Below are 27,477 nucleotides of genomic sequence, written 5' to 3' on the forward strand. Positions count from 1 at the left end.
CTCTGTAGGCTGCAAATGTGATCAGTGCTGAATTCCAGTGCCTGGAATATAATGGATGAGTGCATGCATATATGAATAATAAAAGATAAAAAGCCTTTGATACTATGATACTGTGATAGTATGCAAAATATACTTTATAATAGTGTACCTAGCCATTGTGGAATTGGTTAAGAGCACAGATTAAGGGGTTAGACATGCTGACACTGAACCCCAATTCTTCTACTTAATAGATGAGGAACCTTGAACATTACTTAATTAATTACTTTTGCCTTTTCCCAACTATAAAATGAAGGTGGCCAAGTCTACAACCCTAGCTACTTAGGAGGCTAAGATCTGAGGATTGCAGTTCAAAGACAGCCCAGGAAGGTTATCCAGGGGGCTCTTATATCTAATTAAACAGCAAAAAGCCAGAAGTAGAGGTATGGCTCAAGTGGTAGAATGCCATCCTTGAGCAAAAAAGCTAAGAGACAGTGCCTAGGCCCTGAGTTCAAGTGTGAATCTCAGCACACACACACACTAAATAAATAATAAAGATTACAGATGTAAATGCTTAAAATAGAGCCTAACATAATATAGTCTATCTACAATAATAGCTCATTCCCAGTGCAAGTTTTGGATATATAAACCTTACAAATTTAGCTGTCTCTAGAGTCAGGGCTTTTGGGTGCGGGATGAGCCAAGGTATCCTCTCCCACTGCCACTCCCACTACAGTGAAATAGAAATCAAGACAGAGCCATGGTTAAGCAATATTCTTTCTTTAATTCCCCTTCGCAAATGGAAGCCCCTGAGCTGGCCCCATCCCCACCCCTCCCCCAACCCGAGGGACCCTTAGATGCAAGGTCCCTGCCTTAACCTGATGGTAAGAGAGGGTTACCCCCTCCCTATGATGGTCCATTTAAAAAATCCTAGTCACTTAAGAAATGAGGCTGGGGACAGGAGAAGGGATCTGGAAGACAAGGCCCAGGTCAGACCAGTCTGGAGATGTTGGGGGTGATGAGACCCTTGAGAAGGGTTTGCAAGCACATCCCTAAGCTCAGGGCCAGCATGGCTGAGAGAAGAGAACAGATAGATGGACAGACAGACAGACAACCAGACAGACAGATAGGCAGGCAGTCCAATTCCTCAAGGTCCTGCCTGCATAGTCATGGACACAGCTGTCCACCACCATCACCACCACCACAACCTCCTGATGGTGAATTTTCCAGTTACTCTGGGATTAGGGTTTGCTAAGCATCCCCTCTAGCCCCTGATCTGAGGGCATCCCTGGGGTCCCCCTGAGACCAAACCTGGGAGAGAGAGGGACTCTGGGAACATGCAAAGGGGGGGAGCAGAGACCCCCACCCCACCCTGCTGCTCTACAGGATGGTGGCTCCAGCTGCATCTGGGCTCCGAGGGTCCTTCACACCAATGATGAAGTTGTTGGTTCTCCGGCTGCCATGGACCCAGGATAGGACATCAACCTTCTCCACGTGGTGACCTCTGGCTTCCAGGAACTCAATCTCTTCCTCTGTGAACTCACCTGAAAACCAATCCCCAATGTACACACATTCACAGTATGCACAACATTAGCTCAGAAGTCCTATAATTAAACTTGATTCCTGATCCTAGCTGCTCCACCAAAGAGCTGTATGACCTGGGGCAAACTGCTTTACCTCTCTGGGCCTCAGATACTCATGTTTAAAAAAGGGGATTATAGGGGTTGGCCTAGTGGTAAAGTGCTCATCTCGTATACATGAAGCCCTGGGTTCAATTCCTCAGCACCACATATATAGAAAAAGCCAGAAGTGGTGCTGTGGCTCAAGAGGTAGACTGCTAGCCTTGAGCAAAAAGAAGCCAGGGACAGTGCTCAGGCCCTGAGTTCAAGCCCCAGGTCTGGCAAAAAAAAAAAAGGTGGGGGAGGGATTATAAGAAAATCTACTACTTGAAGTTGTCACCGGGATTAAAGGAGGTAGTACCCAGAAAGTACTGAGTTCAGAGCCTTGCATATAGTGATAAATAATATACAGTCATCCTGTGTATATGTGTGTGTGTGTGTGTGTGTGTGTGTGTGTGTGTGTGTGCACGTGCGTGCTGCTACTGGGGCTTGAACTCAGGTTCTTTGCACTCTTGTTTAGCTTTTCATTCAAGTTGGTGCTCTACCACTTGAGCCACTTTTGCCTTTTTGTCTATTAATGGGAGATAAGTCTCCTACTGTCAGGTCAGGTTGGCTTAGAATTTCAAGCCTCAGCTCTTAGCCTCCTGAGTAGCTAGGATTACAGCCACTGGCCCCTGGCTACAGTCATTCTTAATATTAAAAGAGGTACTTGAGGTCTTCATCTCTACCTGCCTAGGCTAAACTGCCATCATTATTTGCTAGGATTGCTGCATCACACACTAACTGATTTCCTTGCTTCCTTACAGCCTCTTCCACAGGCGCCAAGGTGATCCTTTAAAACCATTTGTCAAACTTTGTCACTTCTCCCACTCAAAATTCTCCAACAGCTTTGATGAATCAGTCTTAGCCAGGTCTCATCATTATCTGGGTCCTAACTCTAAATTCTTCTCCTATTTTCTATTTTCTTCTATTGTCCACTACTCTCCACTATGTTCTTCTTATTCTCCACTATATTGAACTCTGTTCCTGCCATGCTGGCCAAACATATTCCTACTTCAGATCCTTTGCACTTGCTATCCTTTCTTCCTGAAATAATCCTCCTCCTCTTCCTCCCTCCTCTTCCTCTTCCATCTCTTCCTCCTCCTTCTCTTCCTTCTTTTTTTTTTTTATGGTTCTGGGGTTTGAACTCAGGCCCTTGCTCTTGCTAAGCAGGTACTCTACCACTGGAGTTACTCTACCAATCCCAGTGCTTCCCTTGATAGACACAAAGCTGACTAACTTACTTCATTCTAGTCTTTAATTGAGTCACCTCTATTATCTAGAATAGCTACCCATGCATCTTTACCATGCTTTTGTTGGTGGTGGTCGTGGGGCTTGAACTCAAGGCCTGGGTGCTGTCCCTGAGCTTTTTTCACTCAAAATTAATGTTCTACCACTTTGAGCCACAGAATCACTTCCAGTTTTCTGGTGGTTAACTGCAGATAAGAATCTCACGGACTTTCTTGCCCAGGCTAGCTTTGAACTGCGATCCTCAGATCTCAGCCTCCTGAGTAGCTAGGGTTACAGGCATGAGTCACCAGGGTCCATCAGCATTATTTTCTTTTTAAAGTACTCACTACTACCTGTTTATTGATCATGTCTTCCTTTTTATAAGAGTTTGTGAATATGGATGTGTGCCAGTCCTGGAGCTTGAACTCAGGGCCTGGGCACTGTCCCTGAGCATTTTTTTTGCTCAAGGCTAGCACCACTTGCACCACAGCTCTACTTCTGGCTTTTTGCTGACTAATTGGAGATAAGAGTCTCACTGAGGGCTGGGAATGTGGCTTAGTGGTAGGTGCTTGCCGCATAAACAGAAAAGGCTGGAAGTGGTGCTGTGGCTCAAGTGGTAGAGTGCTAGCCTTGAGCAAAAGAAGCTCAGGGACATTGCCCAGGCCCAGAGTTCAAGCCCAAAGACTGGTTAAGAAAAAGAAAGAAAGAAAGAAAAGAAAAGAAGAGTCTCACTGACTTGTCAGCTAGGGCTGGCTTCAAACTGATCCTCAGATCTCAGCCTCCTGAGTGTCTAGGATTACACATGTAAGCCACTGGCACCCAGCTGAATCAATTTCTTTATCAGCAAAATGGTGATAACACTGATCAGGCAAAGATTGTGTCTCAATTAATTCTGTATCCCCTTTGGACTAGCATAGCATATTGCTATAATAAAAGCTCCTTACAGGTATACACATACTTTCCTATTACAAAATGAAGCTACGTCCAAAATTAACCCCCTGTTCCTGTAAGGGCCATGATCTGGCCCATGTTTGTCTTTCTAATCTCATTTTATCCTCATTCCCTTTTATTCCTCAAAAACACCAAGCCCCATCCTGTGAGTTCTTTGCACTTGTTCCCTTAGTCTACAAAGCTCTGCCCCAGTTCTCTGCATGGTTGGTACTTTCTGACCCTTCAGATCTGTCCTTAGAAACGACCAAAGAGAAGCCTTCCTTGATCATAGTTCTATTGCATCATTCTGCTTTAAAACTGAACCCAGCATTTTGCTAGCTCACACTTCTTTGATTATTTTCCTGCCTGCCTGTACATGCAGTATTCCCAGTTCCTAGGATGATGGCTGGCACACAGTGCCTGTTCAATACAAACTTGAATGGATGAAGGTTTGTAAAGAGAACAACAATATCTTATTTTACAAATGAGAAAACTGAGGCCCAGAGTTGAGTTGTGGATTTCTCAAGGCCACAAAGCCAGGAAATGGCAAGATGGCGCCAGTTCCCCACATCTTTCATTGTTACAGATCTTTCATAGTTTGTGAGGAAAAATCTAGCTTAGCCCTATAATCCCATCTATGCAGGAGGCAAATATAGGATTGGGGTCTGAGGCTGGTACAGGCAAAAAGCACAAGACTATTTAAAATAACTAAAGCAAAAGGGATGGGTGGAGGTATGACTCAACTGATAGAGTGCCTGCCTAATCTAGGGCACTGGAATTCAATCTGTAATACTGCCCAAATCTCCCAATTTCTCACTCCAAACCTAAACTTTCACAAGAAGGAAGCTGGTACTGGTTAAGGACAGAGGGAGGAGGAGTTTGTCTCCACCTGTCCCTGTGCCCACCCCATGGGAGTCTGCTCTGTACTCACTGTCCACCTGCAGGAGGTTGGACTGTAGGTCTGGGTGCAGACGGCCTCGAGCCAGGCTGTCACTCAGGTTCCGGTTCAAGGTCAGGACATTCAGCAGAACCTGTGGGTCATCATAGGGCAGAAAAATAAAGGGTTCAAGGCTCCTCAGCATTCACCTTTAGTTCATGGGGACAAAGGCTATGAGGGAAGCTACGCCTTTCAGGAAGAACTTATCCCTCCCTGTCTCTGGGAAGGAGGTAAGGGGAAAGTCTCCATGAGAACACAGTAATGACATAACCACAATGCCCAAGCACAGCACCTTGAGCCAGGGTAGTTAACCCTTCCTGAGTAGACAACAAATATGAACTGTGTTCTAAAGATTTGTCTTTAAAATCCTCACACCAGCTATGTCATCTGAGCCTCTCAACAGTCCTGGACAACAGGTGGGCCTTCGGTGACTGACTTCATTTCATAGAGGAGGAAACTAAGAGCTAGAGAAGAAAATGACTCACTCCAGAGTTTAGAAGAAATCTGGGAAGAGCCGCCACTAGCACTGGTCTTCTTTGATCCTAGCCCAGAAATCCCTTTGCCCTCTTCTCTGGACAGGATGTATGAGCTTAATAACTAGGGGTGGTTCAGGGAACAATGTGAGTACTTCTAGCCCAACTACCTGTAGTAGATGAAGGAACTTGAGTTAACAACTTCTTCTTCTTCTTCTTCTTCTTCTTCTTCTTCTTCTTCTTCTTCTTCTTCTTCTTCTTCTTCTTCTTCTTCTTCTCTTCTCCTCCTCCTCCTCCTCCTCCTCCTCCTCCTCCTCTTCCCCCCTCCTCCTTCTTTTTCTCCTTCTTCCCCATCCCCTTCCTCCTCTCATCTTCCTCCTTTCTAGTCATCATCCTCCTCTTCCTCTTTTTCCTTCCTTCCTTCCTTCTTTCCTTCTTCCTTCTTCCTTCTTCTTTTTGGTTGGTTGTGGAGCTTAAACTCAGGGCCTGGGCACTGTCCCTGAGCTTTTTTGTTTAAGGCTAGTGCTCTGCCACTTTGAGCCACAGCACCACTTCCAGTTTTCTGGGGGTTAATTGGAGACACAAGTCTCATAGACTTTCCTGCCTGGGCTGGCTTTGAACTGCAATCCTCAGATCTCAGCCTCTTTAGGAGCTAGGATTACAGGTGTGAGCCACTGGTGACCAGCTTGACCTAACTTCTTAACCTCTCAGAATTTCAGTTTTTCATCAATCAAACAGAAATATGCATTCTTCCCTGTGTTGGGGGTGGGAGGGAGCCAATAGGTTTGACATCAGTTGCAGTGTGATGCACACAGAGAGAACTTTATAAACATAATTAGCTACTGTGATGACTTCTATTTTGCAAGTGAAGATATTAAGATTGAGAGAGGTCAAGTGAATTCCCCAGTATCACACAGTTGGAAATTGGCAGCACTTGGGCTGAAACACAGGGGGAGCCTTAATTATAAAATTATTGTATCACCAGCCAAAATAAGTGCCTGGCACATATATCAGATGCTCAAGACATTTGTGAAACCACCTTGAGATGGTCTGGAGAGTGGTAGAGCCTTCCTTTCAAAATCAAGCCCAAAGAGGATGGTTTATTCAGCTGCAGTGTTAGAGGAATGATAGAGCTTGATGTGGACAGAACATAGGGAACCCAGATGCTATGTTACTTTTCACTTCTACTTGTCTTGTAATTCCCTCTGAATCCTGGGGAAACAAGAAGCTCAATACAGCCCATTTGTGCTCACGACTGGCATGGCCCAAAACATCATAGCTCATGCTTTTCCATGTTTCCATGTAAGGGATGCAAGACCAAGGCAGATAGGAGGGACTGCTGAAGCAAGGTCACAGCTTGGCTCCCGACTGCAAAAGGTCCATGACGGGGGGAACCTCACCTGGGTGAGGCCGCTGAGACCCCGGGCAGCTCCGTTGGCTCCCAAGGCGAGGTAGGTTCCACAGAGCCCTTCTGCTGGACGGACCACAGTGGGCAGTAGGAAAGACAGTGGCCTCTTTCCTGGCTGCACTGAGTTCTCCTGTTGTCAGAGAACAGAGATGGAAAGGAGGATATGGAGTAGGATGAGACAGGGAAAAGACCACCCCACCACCCTTCCCACACTTCTCCCTCATCTACATCATCCTCAGGACCAGTTCAGGGTGGGGAGGGTGCCGCAGTAGTCACTTCCTGGGCAACTCTGTGGTGTTATGTGAAATGGGGAGGGCCTTTGGAAGGGTAGATAAGAGGGCACAAGGATGAGTGTACTCATTTGCTATGAGGCTGCTATGGATGGAGCAGGAAAGGACTGAGCAATGGGGAAGAACGGTAGAATCCCCACCGGATTGTTTCTATGAGTCCTTGATTTATAGGGACTTCCGGTACAGAGTATAAGAGTGCTAGTCTCCTACGAAATAACTTCTACCAGCTGCCTGCTGGTGGCTCAGACTTGTAATCCTAGCTACTCAGGAGCCTGAAATTTGAGGATAGCAGTTTGATGCCAGCCTGAGCAGGACAGTCCATGAAACTCTTATTGCCAATTACCTAAAAAGCCAGAAGTGGAGCTGTGGCTCAAGTGGTAGAGTGCTAGCCTTGAGCACAACAGCTAAGAGACAGTGTTGAGAGTTCAAGCCCCAGGATCAGAGAGAAAAAAAATCCCTAAGTGCCTCCTCCTTGGTCCCTCTCAGAACACTAGTGCTAGAAAGGACCCAGAGCATCAATGAGGATAATCCCCTCATTGAACAGGTGAAGCAACTGAGGTCCAGAGAGGGACGAGACTTTCCCTGGGTCATCAAGTGAGACGGTGACAGAATGGGACAAAGATTCTTCACACCCACCAGGTTGCATGCTCCATATATGTCAGGGCTAGGGGTAAAATGGACATCTTATTTCCTCATGACAGAAGTTCCTGAAGCAAACAGGGAAGGAAGGGGCAGCCATACCGCCTTATCTCTTACTTAACCTCAGGGTTCCCTGAGGAGAAAGAGAAGCAAGATTTTACCAGGCTAGGTGCAGAGTGGTTAGCAGTCCTGTTGGGCCAAGAGAAGTCCAACATTTGGCTGTTGAGCAGGATCCCAGAGGGAGTGATGAGGCCACTGCCAAAGGGCCTATTCAAGGAGCTGGGGGACAAAGTGGAATAGAGTAAGCCTTGTAGCTGCCTTTACCTCTACTCCCCCCCCCCCCCCCCATCTTTCTCTTGGTTCAAAGGATCTCTTGTTCCAAGTTCTAAGCCTGAGCTGGCATACCTGACCATGGCCACAATAAAGTCATCAGGACCCATAATCAGCACCTGGGCAGCTGTGGGAGCCCCATCCAGCTCATAGACAGGCAGGAGAGGGGTAGGAGCTGCCTGGGAGTCATTGATGTGGCCCCGGAGGTAGGCGGCTTCCACCTTGCTACAAAGACAAGAGGTGGGGGAATGAGCACACATCAAACTCTCATTACACTCCTCCCTGTAATGTTTATCTATTTATTTGATGAAATCTGCCTTCCCCCCACTGGACTATAAGACCTGTAAAGGTCTTATATATAAGGCCTGTAAGGCCTATTGCTAGCACATAAGATACACCCAAGAAACAACTGTTGAACTGAGTCAATTTATTTAGATGTTATGCAGACTTTTTTTTCCCTCAGAAGCAGCTTTTAATTTAATGTTTAAGTCATGAGTCATTTAATTACTTGGCTTTATTCAATCCTTTCTATGAAAGTGTCTGATGCACTTCAGATGCTCTGAAAATTTGTTTGGAATAAATGAACTGTATTCATTTCACTTAATGTTTGTGGTCTAGAACTAACATTAAGAGTTTAGTTGGAATTGGGTGCACCTCCCCACACCTGTAATACTAGCTACTCAGAAGGCTGGATCTCAGGATCTCAGTTTGAGGCCAGCCATTAAAGAAAGTTCATGAGAAGGGGCTGGGAATATGGACTAGTGGTAAGAGTGCTTGCCTTGTATATATGAAGCCCTGGGTTCTATTCCTCAGCACCACATATATAGAAAATGGCCAGAAGTGGTGCTGTGGCTCAAGTGGCAGAGTGCTAGCCTTGAGCAGAAAGAAGCCAGGGACAGTGCTCAGGCCCTGAGTTCAAGCCCCAGGACTGGCAAAAAAAAAAAAAAAAAGAAAGAAAGATAGTAAATTCATGAGATTCTTATTGCCAATTACCCAGCAAAAAGCTGAAAGCAGGGCTATGGCTCAAGTGTAGAGGGCTAGCCTTGAGCAAAAGAGCTCAGGGACAGAGCCTAGACCATGAAAGAGTTTAGCTGGGGGCCAGATGCCTATGGCTCACACCTGTAATCCTATCTACTTGAGAGGCTAAGACATGAGGATAGAGGTTTGAAGCCAGCTGGGGAAGAAAAGTCTATAAGACTCTAGGTACATGGGCTGGGAATATGGCCTAGTGGCAATAGTGCTTGCCTCGTATACATGAGGCCCTGGGTTCGATTCCTCAGCACCACATATACAGAAAATGGCCAGAAGTGGCGCTGTGGCTCAAGTGGCAGAGTGCTAGCCTTGAGCAAAAAGAAGCCAGGGACAGTGCTCAGGCCCTGAGTTCACGGCCTAGGACTGGCCAAAAAACAAACAAACAAAAAACAAACAAACAAAGACTCTAGGTACAATTAACTAGCAAAACACTGTACTGGAAGTGTGGTATTGGAAGTGCCAACCCTTATACCACTTGAACCATAGCTTTTGAATTCATAGCTTTTTGGTGGTTAACTGGAGATAAGAGTCTCAAAACTGTCTGTCCAGGTTGGCTTTAAATTGTGATTCTCAGATCTCAGCCTCCTGAGTAGCTAGGATTATAGGCATGAGCTACCAGTGCCTGGCCTCAAGGTGACTATGTTTATTGCTCTTAGACGTTCTTTTTTCCACTCAAAAGGTAGGAATAGATACATCCATACCAACTCATAGTGTAGGCTGAGAAGGTGACCTGTTGGCAGAGGTTCTCAGAGTTACACTGTAAATTAGGAGTCAACTGAAATAGACCAGGGATTCACAAGCTTTTCACATGATCCTTCCTCCTCCCTCCCACCGTTACATCCATGACCCACCTGAGCATGTCGTCCATGCTCTCCATGATGGTAGAATCATAGACAGGATCTCCCAATCTGCTGGCCAGGGCTAATGCGATCTTCAGGGTCTGTAAATAGAACAAGGGTGTGGAACAGGGTGCCAAGCTGATCCCAGCAACCACACTAAGGCAATCTTGGTGTGCCAAACAAACAAACAAAAACCCACAGAAGTGTTTTAGTCCTGCCTTAAGATAGTACCCCATTTGTAGTGTCCCTAAATCCAGGTGATGGCAAGGGGTTGGCCTTACCTCTGCCACCCAGTGAAGCGTCTGCTCTCGGGGTACCAGGCTGGTGAGATTGAAGCCCTCGAGGATGTTGAGAGCACTGATGAGAGCAGGGCCTGTGTGCGGGGGTGGGGGACTGAGAACCAGGTGGCCTGAAAGGACAGGAAATGACCAGATGGCAGGGGAGGGGTCAAGTCATCTTCACATCCCACGTCCCATGTGCACTTATCACCATCACACACAGAGAACACTGCGCTGAACCCCCTCATCAGATGGGAAAATAGAAACACTGAGACGCAAAGGGACCCACTCAAGTTTACATGCCAAGTCAAAGGTGACTCCAACTCAGAGCTCTGCTCTTCAATTTCCTTGGCCATAGAAGGAAACTAAGGACTAAGAGGCAGTGGCATGCTGAGAGTCATATTTCAGGCCACACTGGCAGGAGTAGACAGGGGACCAAACATCCAGATTCTTGGCTTGCTTTGTGCATGCTCCCCTCAGCCCCTGTGTCCAGGGGCCCTAAAGGTCCTATTCAATGTGAAACTTCTTAGAAGCAGCAGCCTTCTCTTTCCACTTTGTTATTAGATGTTTGGACACCAAGGAATAACAATGTCTAACATGCCACCTATATTAACTACTTTACTGATTTAATCCACTCACAATGGGTAGTGTTATCACTTTCATTCTATACATGCAGGAACTTGCATAGAGAAGCAACTGGTCCAAAGTTATAGGGGATAAGGGGAGCCCAGAGTACTCAAGATACTGGCATTGTTGAGAGAAGCCAGTCTGGGGAGGGAAAATGGGAAATCAAGTACACATTTGGTGCCCATGGGGGTCAAAGCAACTTTCTATATCATCTCATCCAATCCTCATGGGTACTCTGAGATGTGGGCACTGCTCTCCCCATTTTAAGGAAAGAACCAAGGAATAGAGTGAGAATTGACTTGTTCAAGGACTTTGGTCTTACAATTCCTTTCAGGAGGTATAGAATGGCTAAGTATGGGGCTGGGACAACACAGAATACAAGTCTAAACCTATGAGGGTTGGGGTGTATTAAAGTATTTGTGTAGGGCTGGGAATATGGCCTAGTGGCAAGAGTGCTTGCCTCCTACACATGAAGCTCCTGGTTCGATTCCCCAGCACCACATATATGGAAAAAGGCCAGAAGGGGCGCTGTGGCTCAGGTGGCAGAGTGCTAGCCTTGAGCAGGAAGAAGCCAGGGATGGTGCTCAGGCCCTGAGTCCAAGGCCCAGGACTGGCCAAAAAACAAACAAACAATAAAATATTTGTGTAGTTATGTGCAAGGTTCTAGATTCAATCCCGGACATATACTCAAAAAAGAAAACAACCCAGGGGTGAGGGGTGGGAGAATGAAGAAAACATATAGCCAGAACCCCTACTTCTAAGTCTGAGCCTTTGGCTCAATCTGCCTATCACCTATTGTTGCTTGGAGCAACTTCACAAAGTGGGCTGGATTGGTCTTGTTCAACAGTTGGCTGCTTAGCAGCTCACTGCCTCTCTTCCACGAAACAGGTCAAAAAGGCCAAAAAGATGTGGCCATGGACTGAGAAGCTTCTCCTGAGTGGGGCCCTGGGAGCTGGGAGAGAGGTCACCTCTGTACACGCCACACACAGGCTTCTCCACAAGGGCGCTGTAGTTGCTGAAGTCCTCTTCAGTTATGACACCCCCTGCGTGCTGAGCCTAGAGGGGAGAAAATGACCACCCACCACTGTGAGCACGTGGACTTGCCCTGTGATACATATCTGAATTATAGGACATATGAACTATTTTAAAACATTTTTGCCTTCTGCAACAACCAATCATCCTGGCCTTTAGGGAGCCTGCCAACCCTATGTATCATGAGAGAGAAAGGGGAAAGAATATTTGCCTAGGAAATAGCAAAACTGACTTCTGCATATCATTATAACAAAGAAAGCCACTAAAATGTTGAAGTAGCTCAATGGTAGAACACTTCTCTAGCCTATACAAGGCTCTGAGTTCCAACTACAGCACTGAAAAAAAAAAAAAAGGCTTTGGTGGGGTGGGGTGGCTCATGCAACCTGTAATCCTAGCTACTCGGGGCTGAGATCAGAGGAGGGTGGCTCAAAGCCAGCATATGCAGGAAAGTCTATGGGACTCTTACCTCCAATTAACTGCCATAAGAGCCAGAAGTAAAGCTGCGGCTTAAGAGATAGAGTACTAGCTAGGGACCCAGTGGCTCAGGCCTGTAATCCTAGCTACTGAGGAGGCTGACATCTGAGGATCATGGTTCAAAGCCAGCCCAGGCATGAAAGTCCCTGAGACTCTTATCTTCAATTAACCACTAGAAAACTGGAAGTGGTGTTAAGCTTCATGACTCCCACCGCCCCCTCCCCCGCCTTCCCCCCCAAAGTCACTTTAAATGACCCTTAATGGACACAACGGAACAGTTTGGGTTTTTGTTTTGTTTTGTTGTGCTGGTTCTGGTTTCTTTTCCTGTACCTTTTAGTACTTGAAACCTTTGACTTCTTTACTTTTAGAGAACTACACATTGAGACAGGTGCTGATAGTTCATGCCTGTAATCCTAGCTACTCAGGAGGCTGAGATCTGAGGATCTTAGTCTGAAGTCAGCTTGGGCAGAAAGTCCTTGAAAACTCTTATCTCCAATAAACTATTCAGAAAAAAGCCAGAAGTGGCATTGTGGTTCAAGTGGTTGAGTACTAGCTTTGAACAAAAGAAGCTTAGGGATACCTCCCAGGCCCTGAGTTCAGGCCTCAGGACCAGCATAAAACCAACAAAACAAACAAACAAAACCCTGCACATTAAATTTCTTGGCTAGTGAATGTTCTTTTTTTCGTTCTTTTTTTTTTTTTTCTTGTAAATTAACCAACACATTTCTTTTTTTCTTTTAAAACTCTGATGGTCTTTGTTAGAATCCTCATTTCCCAGTCCAAGTGAGAGCACATGATCCAGGCCTGGCCAATCAGAACTTTTCTTTCTGTGCTATGATGACTGGCTTAGTAATAGTCATGAGACCTTTGATAAACCAGTAAGACACAACCTTAAAGCTTTTTCTGGGAATCCCGGAATGACAAATGCTCTTTCTTTGGAATAGCTTGTGGAAGAATGGCCTAAGAGTCTGGTGGGAGCAGATAGAGAAAGGATCTGAGCGGGGGCTGGGGATATAGCCTAGTGGCAAGAGTGCCTGCCTCGGATACACGAGGCCCTAGGTTCGATTCCCCAGCACCACATATACAGAAAACGGCCAGAAGCGGCGCTGTGGCTCAAGTGGCAGAGTGCTAGCCTTGAGCGGGAAGAAGCCAGGGACAGTGCTCAGGCCCTGAGTCCAAGCCACAGGACTGGCAAAAAAAAAAAAAAAAAAAAAAAAGAAAGGATCTGAGAGAGTGAATCTAAGGGTTGTAGGAGTGGAAGTGGGATTGGGGAGAGAGAAAAAGAGACTTGACAATGTGGATCCAGCAGGACCTAAAGTGAGCACTCTGGACTTTCTAGTTAAGTCTATTTGGGATAAGATTCTATCACACATCCTTATCTCCAGTATGCAATATGGGACCTGGTTCAGAATAGGCTCTCCTGAATGTATGACACACCTAGGTTATTTCCCACAAGTGTGAGAGCATGACTGAATTAGTCTACCTGTCCTTTTTTACAATTTTTTTTAAAAATTGTTATTATAAAGGTGATGTACAAAGGGGTTACAGTCACATAAGTCAGATTAAGAGTACATTTTCTTTTTGAACAATGTCACCCCTTCCCTCACTCTCCCAGTTTTCCCCTCCTGTCACCACCCACAAGTTATATAGTTCATTTTCAACACAGTGTCTAGTAAGTACCACTTGCTGCATTTGTTCACCCTTTGCCTTTGTCCTTCTATTTCTGTGCCCCCTCTTTCTTTCTTTCTTTCTTTTCTTTTATTTTATTTTTTGTCAGTTTTGGGGCTTGAACTCTGGGCCCAGGCACTGTCCTTGAGCACATCAGCGCAAGGCTAGTACTCTACCATTCGAGCCACAGCGCCACTTCTGGTTTCCTGGTGGTTAAATGGAGATAAGAGTTTCACGGACTTTCCTGCCTGGGCTGGCTTTGAACTGTGATCCTCAGATCTCAGCCTCCTCAGTAGCTAGGTGTGAACCACTGGCACCTGGTGCCCCGACCTTTTTTTAAAAATTGAATTCATATTTAATAATTACAGGTATCAGTCCCCCTTCTCCCTGCCCAGGCGGCAGCAGGGCTCCCACCCTTTTCTTGAACAGAACTTTTCATTAGGAGTTTGGGACTACTGAAAAGAATTCTCAGAATCAACCCATCATTTACTCAGACTACGTCTCTGGGACTGAGTAGTGTCAATCTCCCCAGTCCTGACTGTTAGTTACCCAGGAAGAAGGCTTTTTTTCCCCCTCGGTCCTTAGGAAATTGTCCTTAAGAACCACTGGTCACATTTCTACCACCAGAGGTTAATTTGGGGCATTCTATAATTTCAAACAAATCTGTTCAGAAAACTATATTTTAAAAAAGGCAGAGAAGGAAGGGAGAAGAAGACATCCTGGTAGCAGGACCTTAGGTGCATACTCTCACACACACCCCACCCTCAGACTAACCTCAACCACCATCTCCAGAGTGAGGTTGCCACCATTGTAGAAAGCAGCAGGGCCAGAGGTGCCAAGTGCCTTCAGTACCTCAGCCAGGTCAGGCCTACGCAGCAAGGAGCCAGGAAGTGGTGGGTGGCCCAATGGCAGGAATGTCTCCAGGAAGCGCTCAGATGCATTGGGAGGCAGTTGTTCAGCCAAGGCGTGAGCTGAGGGCAGGGATAAGAGGCTGGGTGGTAAGGTACATGGACTAGTCCAGATGACTAAGATGCCCAATAGATAGGATGGATGAAGGACCAGCCTTAAGTGTCCTGCCCCCCACCAGAGGCCTGTTCCAAGGGAGGCAGGGATATATATATATATATATATATATATATATATATATATATATATATATATATATATATATCTAGGCCCTTTTCAGATGCCCTCATTTGAGGCTGCCTCCAGGTAAGGGTGGGATGGGGAAGAGAAATCTGAGGAGCAACCTGGGTGGGGGGAAGTCCTTTCTGGCCCAGGGCCCCAAATCTTAAAGGATCCCCCCCCCCTCCATCAACCTTAGGCCTCTACCCCCCCACGCCCAGGCCCCACTGACCTAGATCATGGGTCACGTTGAAGCCATCTTGGGCCACAGCTGCTGCGAAGGCCAGGACTTGAGACCATGGCAGCCTGAGGGGGCCGGAGAGCAGGGGGTGGAGAAGGTCCTGGGGGGAGGAGGAGGGGTCCTGGGGGGAGGGGGGTTCCTAGGAAGGAGAGTCCTGGCAAGGGAAGGGGATATTAGGAGGGGAAGTTGGGAAGGAAAAAACCGAGGAAGGTAGGAGAAGGCCACCCAAGGAGAGATGCAGTCAGGGGCCCCTGGTCCCCAAGGGAAGGTCTTTACCTGCCATAGAGCTGATGAGCTTCATGTAGCCCTTTCACCATTCCGGGTACCCCCACCAAGAGCCCAGGCTGGGCAAGGCGGGCAGGCGAGGGAGAGAGGAGACCAGGTCACTGGAAGGGGGGGGCTGGGCTGAACTCCGCAGAGCCCCAAGCCAGGGATGGCTGGCACAGGGGAGAGACACAGGCCAAGTATCCCAGGGGATGGACAAGTTTTCCTGGGCAGGTACCCCTCCCATTTCCCTGACTTCCTACATACTATAGTTATCTACCATAGTTGAGGGATTTAATGAATCAAGCAAATCCTTTCAAAAACCAGGACAAAACCAGTTTAGAAAGAAATCTGTCACACTGAGTAATAGTTACCCTTGCTTTTTAAAATGGCAGACTAGGGATCTTCGTTGAACCAATTTTTTTTCATACACCATCACTCTGAGCTGTGAGAACTCAAGAATGTGTTGGGCTCTTGCCCCTGCATTTAAATAATCCAATTTGCTGTTATTTTAGTTCCTTTTTGGCTTTCAGCCAATTGTGGATTTTCCTCTAGCAGTTCTTCTCATGAGCTGCTAAGGTTATAGTTACAGGCTCAGATGAGATATGGTAAGTTTTCCTGCAGCAACTGTATGACATCTCAGAATACTCAGTGACCTTTCATTTCCTTCCTAAATTCCACATAGATGACTACCATTATCTTTTTGTCCATTGTCCGATTTTATCATGATTTTGATGATGCCAGTACTAGGACTTGAACTCATGGCTTGGGTATTGTTCCTTAGCTATTTTACTCAAGGCTAGCACTCTACCATTTGAGCTATAGCTCCACTTCTGGCTTTCAGGTGGCTAATTGAGAATAAGAGTCTCATGGATTTTCCAGTCTGGGCTGGCTTCAAACTTCCATCCTCAGATCTCAATTTCCTGACTAGCTAGGATTATAAGCATGAGCCACAAGTGCTGGCATTATTCATTATTTTGTTTTGGAGCAGGGAGGGCCTGTCTTCCTATAGCCTAAGACATTCTGCTCAGCTCTTTTCTCCAGCCCCATAATAGATACTCAGCAAATTCATACTTGGATTAACAGAAGGGCAATGGAAGAGGGTACCCCTTGCCCTTCTGCTCCCCCTTGAGCCCACTCTTCTCACCAGGGTCCCCACCTTGGTCTCCCAGGATCTCTGCAGGGCTTCTTCTCTGAGGGCCCCTGGTGCAGACTCCCGGAAATCAATTAGGTGGCTCTCATTTCGTCGGATGTCATGTACCAGCATCACACCTCCACTGGGAGAGACACAGGTAATAACATGTCAATCCTCTGAATGCTTAACCTGCCTCCTCTCAGTCCCTTGTAGTGAGGGTTGTAGGCTCAGTTTGTCATCCTAGGTCAGGTGCTGGAGCCCCCTCCCAAGTCATCCTACAAAGGGTGAAATCAAGGGGGTAGAGTAGGGGACCCAGGTTACTGGAGACTTTAATCCCTAAATAGGGAAAACCCAGAGACTGGAAGAGCAGGATGTTTGGCCTTCCCACCTCCCACCCTCCACCCCCATCCTACACCAGATCAGGACCCTTGCCAGCTTCCTGAACCTGACTACTTGGTATGCCTCCTACCCCTCCCCCAGGACTGGATTATGTAAGGATAGATTGGGTAAAGCCAAAAGGGAAATTTCTTTGGTAGAGCCTGGAGGGCTGGTTTTGCAGGAATCAAGATATGGATTTTAACTTGTTCCTTTTCTGAGTCTTAAATAAGTCTGAGATGAGAATTGCAAATGTAAATGTCTACAGCCAAGTAGCAAAGTAGAAAAAGCCTGATAGCTGAGCCATAGAGTGGTGGGAAGTGTGGCCAAATGTCAACCCCTGCCTCAGCTTTGGGAAGCAGCTTCATAATCAGTCAGGCAAGAATGTGGGATCTGTATTACCAGAGCTCCTGGTTGCTCAAGAGATGGAAATCTGGAATTTTATGAAAACTCCTCAGCCTTTTAACAATAGCAAACAATTTAAGAAGTTTTAAGTGTGCCAACCAAACTAGTCTGTGCGCTGGAGGTATGGACCATGATTTTTAGAGTTCTTAGCCTGGAGTGTATTTTTGGAGGACAAAGGGTTCACAGCTGTCAGTGGATTTACAGGGATCTATGGACATAAAAGTTGAAGCCTCATTGCTTCATTTGAAGGACAGTATGTTTCATTATGTCCTTCTCTTTATAGTTTACAAATTTCCTTTGGGGGAGGGGAGAGGAAAAAAAAAAAGACTGTGAAGACGACGCCTCCATATTTCCCATATGGTAGCTTTGCTCTTCTGAAACCATCCAGGAAGAAAAAGAGCAAAACTGGGTAGAGAAAGAGAAAATTCAAGGAGCTGGGGCCCCGTTTCTCCTCTGCCCAGCAGACTTCTCCATCCCCTGAGTGCTCACCCAGCTCCTTACCCGCCCAGGCCAGAACTGTGTGGAGCCACAATCCCCAAACACAAGGCTGCTACCACTGCTGCGTCCACCGAAGAACCCTGTTTACTGAGCACCTCCATGCCCAGTGCGGTGCAGCGGGCGGCATCGGTCACCACAGCTCCCTGCTGGAAGATCTGAAAGACAGGGGACTCTTAGCCAAGGTGGACAAGAGGGACAGCTTTGCGTCCCATCCCCTGTAGAGGTTCTCCACGGGTTCTAGGGTTAGTGGAGGTAGCTTTAGAGAGGCTGGGTCTGTCCACCTTGGCTCTCCCCTGTGTGTGACCTTGTCTCTTCTACCTACCTGATGGAGTCCCCTCTGTCTCTCTCCTGCCCCAGAGCCCTTCCCGCTGGGTCTTTCCCCTCCCAAGACACCCTTCATTTGCCCCTTTCCATTTCGTCCCCCACCCCATCCATTGCCCTCCCGCGCCCCCCCCCCCCCCCCCCCGCAACCGTTCCCCAATTGCCACGACTTCCTGGGGCTTTTCTTCATTCGCTCCTCCCCAGTTCCCGCCTTCTGCGCCTCGGCTCCCCTCACCTGGGGGTCTCCAAAGTAGATCTGCATGACCAGCGCCACAGTGACACCCGTGGCGAAGGTGAGGCAGGCCGTGACGATGACCGTGAGCCCGTCCTGGCGGCAGGAGCACTCGGCCGCGGCCGCGGAGAACGGGTCCTTGCGCGTCTCCCGGAGGGGCGACCCATCCTGGCTGCCCATCTCCGACGACGAGGACGGCAGCCGCTGCAGCCTCGCCGACTTCAGGAAGGAGTCCGGGTCTGTAGCAGGGGGGCGGGGGGTCGGTGTGGGCGCCTCCTACCCGGTCCTGGGGCGGGGCGCTGGTCAGTGAAACTCCATCTGCCAGCTTGGCTCACTTTGCCAGTCTCTGGGACACACCCCAGGGCCGGCCCAGGATGGCGATCCCGGGCTGGGAAGAAACAGGGACTCCCTCAAGTGAGCAACTGAAAGGCTGGATTCCGGCCTGTGGCTGATACCAAGCCCAAATTTCCTGGGATCAGGACCCAGGGCTGAGAAAAGCAGGAGGGTTTAGCTCTTCCTGGTAACCAGATTCTGTCTTTCGTTGAGCCTCAACTTTCTGTGCCAGGATGCAGCTACCAAGCAGGACCCTGGCCTCCAACCTTGCTCTATGTAGCCATTTAGCCAACAAAATGGAAAAGCCTATTGTGTCTAGACCTGTGCTAATTAGAAATAGGTGGCTCCTGCCCTCATGCAGTTCACAGGCCAGTGGAGGATGAAAGCAAGGACAAGTAAACAAAGGAGTATATAATTACAAGTTGTGGCAGGTGCTAAGACAAAAAAAAAAGGATAGTGCCTCACACTGGTGATTCACACCTAGGATGAGATGTGAGGATCCTGGTTCTAAGCCAGCTGGGGCAAAAAAGTTCATCAGACTCTTATGTCGTTAACCAGAAAAAAGCCAGAAGTGGAGCTGTAGCTCAAGTAACAGACCCAGCCTTGAGCAAAGTAGCCACGCAAGATCCTGAGGTGCACACACACATAACCAAAGAGGATAAAATGAATAGAGAATGGCTGTGAGGAGATGGCTGCTTACAGGGGGAAATCAAGGAAGACCTCATTAAGGAAGTGACATTTGAGCTGAGAACTTGAGCAGAAGGACCTAGCCACAGGTAAAGCATGGAGTGAATATGTGGAATGTTCCAGGAAGGGGAAGGAACAAGTACAAAGGCCCCTAATATGGGAATAAGCCTGGCACCTTAGAAAGAAATAACCAGCTGGCCTCCAGGTGGCTCATGCTTGTAATTCTAATTACTCAGGAGACTGAGATTTGAGGATCACAGTTCAAAGCCAGCTTGAACAGGTAAGTCTGTAAGGTTATCAGCAATAAATGACTAGAAAAGCTGGAAGTGGAACTGTTGCTCAGACAGTAGACTGCTAGCCTTGAGTAAAAGAAGCTCAGGGACAGCACCCAAGGTCTGAGTTCAAGCCCTAGGACCAGTGCGTGCACGTGCACGCACACACACACACACACACACACACACACACACACACACAGAGCACTGGGCATTGGGCACTGGAAAGTCCCTAAGATTCTTTTTTTTTTTTTTGGCCAGTCCTGGGCCGTGAACTCAGGGCCTGAGCACTGTCCCTGGCTTCTTTTTTGCTCAAGGCTAGCACTCTGCCACTTGAGCCACAGCGCCACTTCTGGCCATTTTCTGTATATGTGGTGCTGAGGAATCAAACCCAGGGCCTCATGTATACGAGGCAAGCACTCTTGCCACTAGGCCATATTACCAGCCCGTCCCTAAAACTCTTATTTCTAATTAAGCACACACACACACACACAAAAAGCCAGAGTAGAGCTATGGGCCTAGTGGTAGAGTACTAGTATTGAGCAACAAAAACTCAGTGACAGCATCCAGGCACTGAGTTCAACCACAGGACTGGCACCAAAAAAAGAAAAATAACCAAGATCTGGTGGCTCTGCTGTAGTAGCAGGAAAGAAGAAAGAGTAAAGATGGAGACTAGACCCCATTCCCTGGATCCTATGGGCCTTGTGAGAAGCTTGGCTTTTACAGTAGAGAGATCACTCCAATTCATAGTTTTAAGCAAGATCATAAAGCCACTTGTTTTGTATTTCTCTGACTGCTGTCTGGAGAACAGATTGGAGAATAATAATAATGGATTTATTTTTTTAAGCTTATATTCTGTGAGGCTCCCTTAGTTGGTCATGTTCACCTGTAACTCTAATTACCAGAGTCTGTAAATGAAATTAGAATGCATTGAACAAAGAGATATTAAATAATCATGGAAACAGAACTCTTCTTGGCCCTTAGAAGTACCAAAAGAAGTGCAAGAAAAAGTTTTACACTTCAGTGCATTAATATTGATCATAAACCAGGCACTTTGAATATAGTTCTTCACTGAAATGTTCATATGATAAGATAGGAACCCATATGATAGGCCCCACCTTGAGGGTAAGAAAGGTGATATCCCTGTCTAAAGTCATAACATGGACAAGTGGGAAACTCAAGAGTCAGTGGAAGTAAACTGAAAGCCCCTTTTCACTGTTCCAGGTAACATCAGGAGCTATTTCCATCTTCAAAAATGAACCTTACAAGTTAATTTTAGTTATTCCTAGCCACTTCTTCATTTAGATCTAAGGACTCAGGAGATGATATGACCCCTTCACAACTGGATCTATTTAAAACTATCCTGGCTGGGAATGTGGTTTAGTTGTAGAGTGCTTGCCCATCATGCATGAGGACCTGGGTTTGATTCCTCAATATCACATAAATAATTTTTTTAAAGACTCTATCCTACCAGTCCATCATTGAGTTATTTATCTACTTAACAAAAATATTTATGGAGAAGAGGGAAAAATAACAAAAATAAGCAATAAAAATTGCTGAGTGCTTATTATGTACACTCTGTAATATTACCATTGATTTCACTGGCATATAAGAATAAAAAAAGGACTGGGAATGTGGCTTAGTGGTAGAGTGCTTGCCTAGCATGCATGAAGCCCTGGGTTCGTTTCCTCAGCACCATATACAAAGAAAAGGCCAGAAGTGGCACTGTGGCTCAAGGGGTAGAGTGCTAGCCTTGAGCAAAAAGAAGCCAGGGACAGTGCTCAGGCCCTGAGTCAAAGACCCAGGACCAGGACTGGGAAAAAAAAAAAAAAAGAATAACAACAGGCTGTGTGCCAGTGGCTCAAGGTTGTAATCCTAACTACTCAAAAGGCTGAGATTTGAGGATCTTGGTTTGAAGCCAGCCCAGGCAGGAAAGTCCTTAAGACTCTTATCTGCAACTAATCAAAGAAAAAGCAGGAAGTGGTGCTGTGGCTCAAGTGGTAGATTGCTAGCTTTGAGCAAAAGGAGCTCAGGAACAACACCTAATCCGAGAGTTCAAGCCCCAGGACTGGTGAAAAAATAAACAAACAAATAAATAACAACAGGACAAAATTTAGTTTGGGACTGGTAGAAACAAATTTTTGGGGAGAAAAATGATGAGTTTAATTCTGACTATTCTTAATTTGTGGGGCCCTAGGAATAGCTGCGTGGAGGCAGCTAGACTAGTAGACATCTGATTTTTATCATTCTCCATTCCATTTTCTTTTAGGCAATTTCTTTTCCCCTCCTTCAGTCAACTCCTTTCTTTCTTTCCCAGGATAATTAATAGCTCTGTTCTTGCTAATCTGTACAGACATCTCTATACATTGATTAGTTCAGGGACAAGCTTGTGACCCATACCAGGTCAGTAAGACTCAAACTTTGTCTTTTGCTAGGATTATTGGGAAATAGAAAAGTTCTCTTTCTGTCTAAGTTCCCAGGTTGATAGAATTTACCCTGTAGTTGTTGGGGGCATCTGTTGCCAAAATGAGGGCTTTCTGATAATGCCTACAAAAAGGGAAGTAGAAGTATAGTTGAAGCGCCATATTCCTGCATTTTTCCATCATGCTACCCAATAAAATTCTCCTTTGAGCCAGGTGCGGTAGTTCAGGTATGTAATCACAACTATTTAGAAGGTAGAGATCAGAAGGATAATGGTTCAAGGCCAGTGTGGGCAAAAAGCTTACAAGACCCCATCCCAACCAATAAAGCTGGGTGTGCTAGAATGTATCTGTCATCCCAGTGGAAAGTATAAATAGGAGAACTGTGATTCAAATTGTCAGGGATGGGCTGGGAATATGGCCTAGTGGCAAGAGCGCTTGCTTCCTACACATGAAGCTCTCGGTTCAATTCCCCAGCACCACATATATGGACAACGGCCAGAAGGGGCGCTGTGGCTCAGGTGGCAGAGTGCTAGCCTTGAGTGGGAAGAAGCCAGGGACAGTGCTCAGGCCCTGAGTCCAAGGCCCAGGACTGGCCAAAAAAAAAAAAAAAAATCAAATTGTCAGGGACAAAGACACGAGACCCTATCCTCAAATATAACTAAAGTAAAAAGGGCTGGGATGTTGTCAAGTGGGAGGACTTGCTTTAAACCCCTAGTATTACTGCCCCCGCCCCCCCCAAAAAAAATCCCTTTGTAGATGTAACTGTTTTAACTGAGTTCATAACAAAAGAATCTAGAACAGAGTTGATTATGAGTACAAAGTTCAAGAGGGAGATCTCTGTTGAAGACCGAAGTCATAGCTGGCTTGCTTACTATCTTAAGAGAAGGCTCACTAAATAGTTCTGAGCCAGATAGTGACATGATCAGACATGCGGGGAAGTGGATGGCTTGGGGTGAGTGTAGAGGGATACACAGGCATATCTAGTGGAGCAGGGTACAGTGGTGATGACAGATGATGGAGATAATTTAAAGGGGATATAGAGAGCAACTGATTAGCTTTTGGAAGTGAGAATCTGGAAAGAAGATGTATCATGGGCTTCTAATTTACAGCCTAGCTGAATGGCAGTGTCATTCATTGGTCCTAGAGGAAGAACAGGTATGTAGAAGAAATGCTGAGTTCAGCATAGAATGTAATGAAGGTAGGGGCACTTGCAGGATATCTAGAGGCTGGGAAGGAAAGGCACACATGAACTTGGAGGTATTTCCCAACCTTGGGGTGCCCTGTTTTCCACAGGGCCTCTAATGTGGGACATCTGGCACTGATGGTCTTAACTAAGAAGATAGGTGGTACCACTAGGTGGCACTGTTAGGTTGAGAACCTAGAAGGCCTCCTAGTCATCAGGCTGGACCAAGGGGGCCTTGGACTTGGAAGCGGGGTTAGGTGACATGACATTGAAACACAGACCAATATGATGGCAAGGTCCTTGGAACTCTTGCCTTGGAACAAAGTAAGTGCTTGAGAATTTTGGAATTTTGTATTGTTTTAAGTTCCCAGATGCTCAAGTGATCAGGGTCTCTGCTGGATTTCTGTATACCTGAGGGCAGAGTCTGCAGAGAAACCCCTCAGTAAACTCCCTGAGGGTTCGGAACTCCTTTCCCTGCCATTTAAAAAAAATTAATTCAACAATTATTTACAAAGTGTCCAACACTGTGCTGGAGAAGTTATAATAAAATAGTCATCATCCTTGCTCTTCTGGGGCTTACAAGCATGGAGTAATCACATCATTGTGTAAATAAATCATCACAAGTTTTTATAGGTACTATGACATTTATAGGGGAGCTGGGAGAAAAGATATTAAGGGAGCTCAATTTTTAGGTTAGGAGAGAAGGGCATTCTTCCAAGATGGAAGAGAAAAAGGCCCAGTATAGATCCCAGTGTAACACAGTGAGTCAGGAAGTGCTAGAACCAGAAGCATTATTCCTGACCTCTGAATAAAAGCCCTGGCTTCAGGCTGGTATCCAACAAGGACACCTCTTCTCATCTCTTCCTGCTACCTCCTGATTCCAAGGCCACTCTCCCTAGAAAAGAATCTTTGATCTACAGCCTTGACATTTGTGACCCCAAAGCCTCCACACTCTACACCCACCATTCCCTCATCCCCATCCCAGTACAGTCTAGCCAGCTTAGACTTAGGATACTAGCCAGGGCCACATAGCCAGATTAGAGAAGAATTGGGAGGCTATCAGGCTGGGAGCAACTATGGAAGAGCCAGGCCAGAGAGAGAGAGAGTTGGGCCAGAGAAGCAGCATCTGCCAGGCTGGTAAGGGATGAAGCTCAAGTATAAGCACTGGGAGGAAGAGTCAGGCAGAAGGATGCTCTAATGCCAGGAAGTGACGTTTAGAGAAAGGGGGGGGGGGAGATAGAGGATGAAGCATGGAGGTGAACATACAGCTGAGCCATATGGAGAGAAAAGAGGAAAGCCCCAGCTCCCAAGCCTAGTCTCTCCTCCTGCCTCCTGGAGCCCTGTACAGTTCCTGCAGAGGGAGAAGACTGAGAACACAGTAAAATTTGGAAGCTCTTCCTGGGGATCAGGTTAGCTTACTAAAATTCCAGCTAGATCCATGGCTCTGGGAGGGGTAGAACAATTCACAGGGCACTCCAGTCCCCAAGGACTTTGAGAGGTCATGCAGTCCATCCCCCCTGTCTCCCAGGACCCAGCACTCCCAGACCCTGGGACTCAAGATTCGCAGCTTCTCTCCAGATGCTGTTTTCGCACCACGGTCCCCGGGCCGTGAGGAAGTTCTTCAAGCCCTACACTCTCCCTTTCCTTGCTGCAGTCTCTGACTTGGTGTTTCTCCTGATCCTGTCCTCTGTGACTGGGGACGAACCTTTACCAGGTGGTGATCGCAAAGATGCTTAGGATCTCCCGCACGGCACCCCTTCCTTGCTGGATGGCTCTTCCTAAGAAGTAATCCCAGGTCCTCCAACTGCAGTCCCTGGCATGGCCTCCCATGGCGCATCCCATACCTCCCGGGGAGGCATGCACCCCCTTCCCCAGCAGATCACTGACAGGGGAGGAGGGGGAGGGCCAGGAAGAACCGAATGAATTAAGTAAGGCCCCATGGAGGCCCAAGGAGGATGCTCAGCGGCACGGATACCCGAGGACCAGGGACCTAGCCAGGCGGAGCAGGAAGGGCGCCAGCGGGCCTCACCGGTATCGGGGTCTCCCAGGAAGGCGTCCTCGTCCTTGCGGCCCCGCAGCGGGGCGGCGGGCGCCGGCTCATCCTCCGGCAGTCGCGGGAAGCTGGTGATGCTCATGTAATCCACCGGCGAGTAGGCGCCCAGGGCACTCTCCTGGCTGGCTTCGTTCTCCGCCGCCATCCTCGCCCGCACCCCCCCCCAGAAGCGCAGCGCCTGCCGGAAGTGGCAGCGGCGGGAGTGGGGGGTGCGAGGGCGGAGGGCGGGGACTGAGCTCCCGGGCAGCCGGGAGGGGGCGCCCCCATCCTCGGCAGTGCCCGGGTTTGCCAGCCTGCAGTGGGCACGCAGGGGCGGGTGGGGAGGAGGGATGCAAGCGCGGAGGGGGGCGTGGAGGGGAGCGCGGAGGGGGGGTGAGGTGGGGGAGGGGGAGGGAAGGCGGGGGAGGGCGGGGACTGAGCCCCCGGGCAGCCGGGACGGGGCGCCCCCATCCTCGGCAGTGCCCGGGTCTGCCAGCCTGCAGTGGGCACGCAGGGGCGGGGGGGGGAATGCAAGAGCGGAGGGGAGAGCGGAGGGGGTGGAGGTGGGGGAGAGGAAGGGGTGGGGGAGGGCGGGGACTGAGCCCCCGGGCAGCAGGGAGGGGGTGCCCCCATTCTTGGCAGTGCCCGGATCTGCCAGCCTGCAGTGGGCACGCAGGGGCGGGGGTGGGGGGGATGGGAGCGCGGAGGGGGGGTGGGGAAGGGAGTGGGGGAGGGCGCGCGGCTTCCACCTCCGCAGGCAAAACCATGGCCCCTTCTCCCTATATCCTTCCGACCCCAGACCCCAGACCCTTTCACTGACCGCAGGTCCCTCTTCTACTCTAGATCCTCTATGTGACCCCAAAGTCATCTTGGATTCCAAGATCCACTTCCTTCTACCTCCGACTGCGCCTCCAACTCCAGACTCTTTCTGATTTCGACTCTTCAAGGTTGTGGGTGACTCACACCTGTAACCCTGGCTTCTCAGGAAGCGGAGTTCCAGGTCTGAAGCCGGCCTGGGCAGAAACGTCTGTGAGCCTTTTACCTCCAATTCACCAGAAAAACAAGATAAAGAAACCAGGAGTGGAAGTATGGCCCACGTGGTAGAGTGCCAGTCTTGAGCACGGAAGAAGCTGAGGGACCACCTTCACCCAACCTCTATACTCCTTTTAAAACTCCAGCCACTACTTCACCCGCAGAACGCTTTTCCACCCACAGACCCCTTAACCAACAAATCCCTCTTCTGACCTCAGATCCTTTCCTGTACCTCTATGCATCTGACTCCTCTTTCAATTGCAGTCCCTTGTGGAAAGCCACTTCCCCATCCACCAGCATTAGGAGAGTGATCCCTAAACTTTAGCATAGTTTAAGGATCAGTGAGGGCTGGGGATATAGCCTAGTGGCAAGAGTGCCTGCCTCAGATACACGAGGCCCTAGGTTCGATTCCCCAGCACCACATATACAGAAAACGGCCAGAAGCGGCGCTGTGGCTCAAGTGGCAGAGTGCTAGCCTTGAGCGGGAAGAAGCCAGGGACAGTGCTCAGGCCCTGAGTCCAAGGCCCACGACTGGCCAAAAAAAAAAAAAAAAAAAAAAAAAAAAAAAAAAAAAGGATCAGTGAAAAGCACGTTCTCAGATTCCACTCCAGATATTATGTCTGTAATGAGGTCTCTGGAATGTTTATCATCATTCTGAGAGATTTTGTTGTAATTCTGTAAAGAAGAAAACAAGCAATGGTTGTGTGATTGATAGGACAGGAGGGAGTGGGACCGAAAGAACAAAAGGGTGAGAATGGGGGCTTGGGATACAGCTATTACCTAGAATAGGTGAGGCTCTGGGTTTGACCCTCAGCAGGAGCAAGGGGAGTGAGACTGTGTCAGTAATCCAGTGTCTTGGTTTCATTCCTAGTACTACTTACTGTTCAGAAGCTTTGCAATCTTGGGTAAAACTCTTAAATATATTGAGGATCTGTTTCATCCTCCATAAAGTGCAAAAATAACAGGATCCTTCTCAGAGGAAAGTAAAATAAGGCATGGATAATGTTTCATGTAGGATTTGACACCTACTCATTAAATGACATCATCATTATCTTGATCTTGTGGATTTTCATCTCTTCCAAACCTATTCATCCTCTC

At 47.7% G+C, this 27,477-nt stretch overlaps 1 protein-coding gene and 1 long non-coding RNA gene across 5 annotated transcripts; one reads left to right on the top strand and one right to left on the bottom strand.

Moving 5' to 3' along the window:
* Positions 1 to 740: 740 nt before the first annotated feature.
* Ggt7 (gamma-glutamyltransferase 7) lies at positions 741 to 25,562 on the bottom strand. 4 transcript variants are annotated; one of them, XM_048349052.1, is made up of 15 exons: positions 25,345 to 25,562; positions 18,421 to 18,656; positions 17,868 to 18,019; positions 16,611 to 16,728; positions 15,464 to 15,531; positions 15,179 to 15,252; positions 14,596 to 14,792; positions 11,616 to 11,703; positions 10,024 to 10,151; positions 9,755 to 9,843; positions 7,947 to 8,096; positions 7,703 to 7,820; positions 6,605 to 6,742; positions 4,726 to 4,825; positions 741 to 1,520 (listed from the first exon to the last, which is right to left on the bottom strand). In XM_048349052.1, exons 1-15 carry the CDS (start codon positions 25,511 to 25,513, stop codon positions 1,357 to 1,359), a joined length of 1,989 nt encoding a protein of 662 aa, XP_048205009.1. In that variant the 5' UTR covers positions 25,514 to 25,562; the 3' UTR covers positions 741 to 1,356. The 4 variants fall into 4 exon arrangements, with proteins under 4 accessions (XP_048205009.1, XP_048205008.1, XP_048205011.1 ...); XM_048349051.1 differs by having other exon boundaries at positions 16,599 to 16,728; XM_048349055.1 differs by having other exon boundaries at positions 819 to 1,520; positions 4,733 to 4,825; positions 25,345 to 25,526.
* LOC125353402 lies at positions 10,165 to 10,916 on the top strand. The gene is made up of 2 exons (XR_007211316.1): positions 10,165 to 10,667; positions 10,714 to 10,916. It is a non-coding gene; the product is annotated as an uncharacterized LOC125353402 (long non-coding RNA).
* Positions 25,563 to 27,477: the final 1,915 nt, after the last annotated feature.

The sequence above is a fragment of the Perognathus longimembris genome, chromosome 6, assembly GCF_023159225.1.
Source record: "Perognathus longimembris pacificus isolate PPM17 chromosome 6, ASM2315922v1, whole genome shotgun sequence".
Classification (NCBI taxonomy): Eukaryota; Metazoa; Chordata; class Mammalia; order Rodentia; family Heteromyidae; genus Perognathus; species Perognathus longimembris.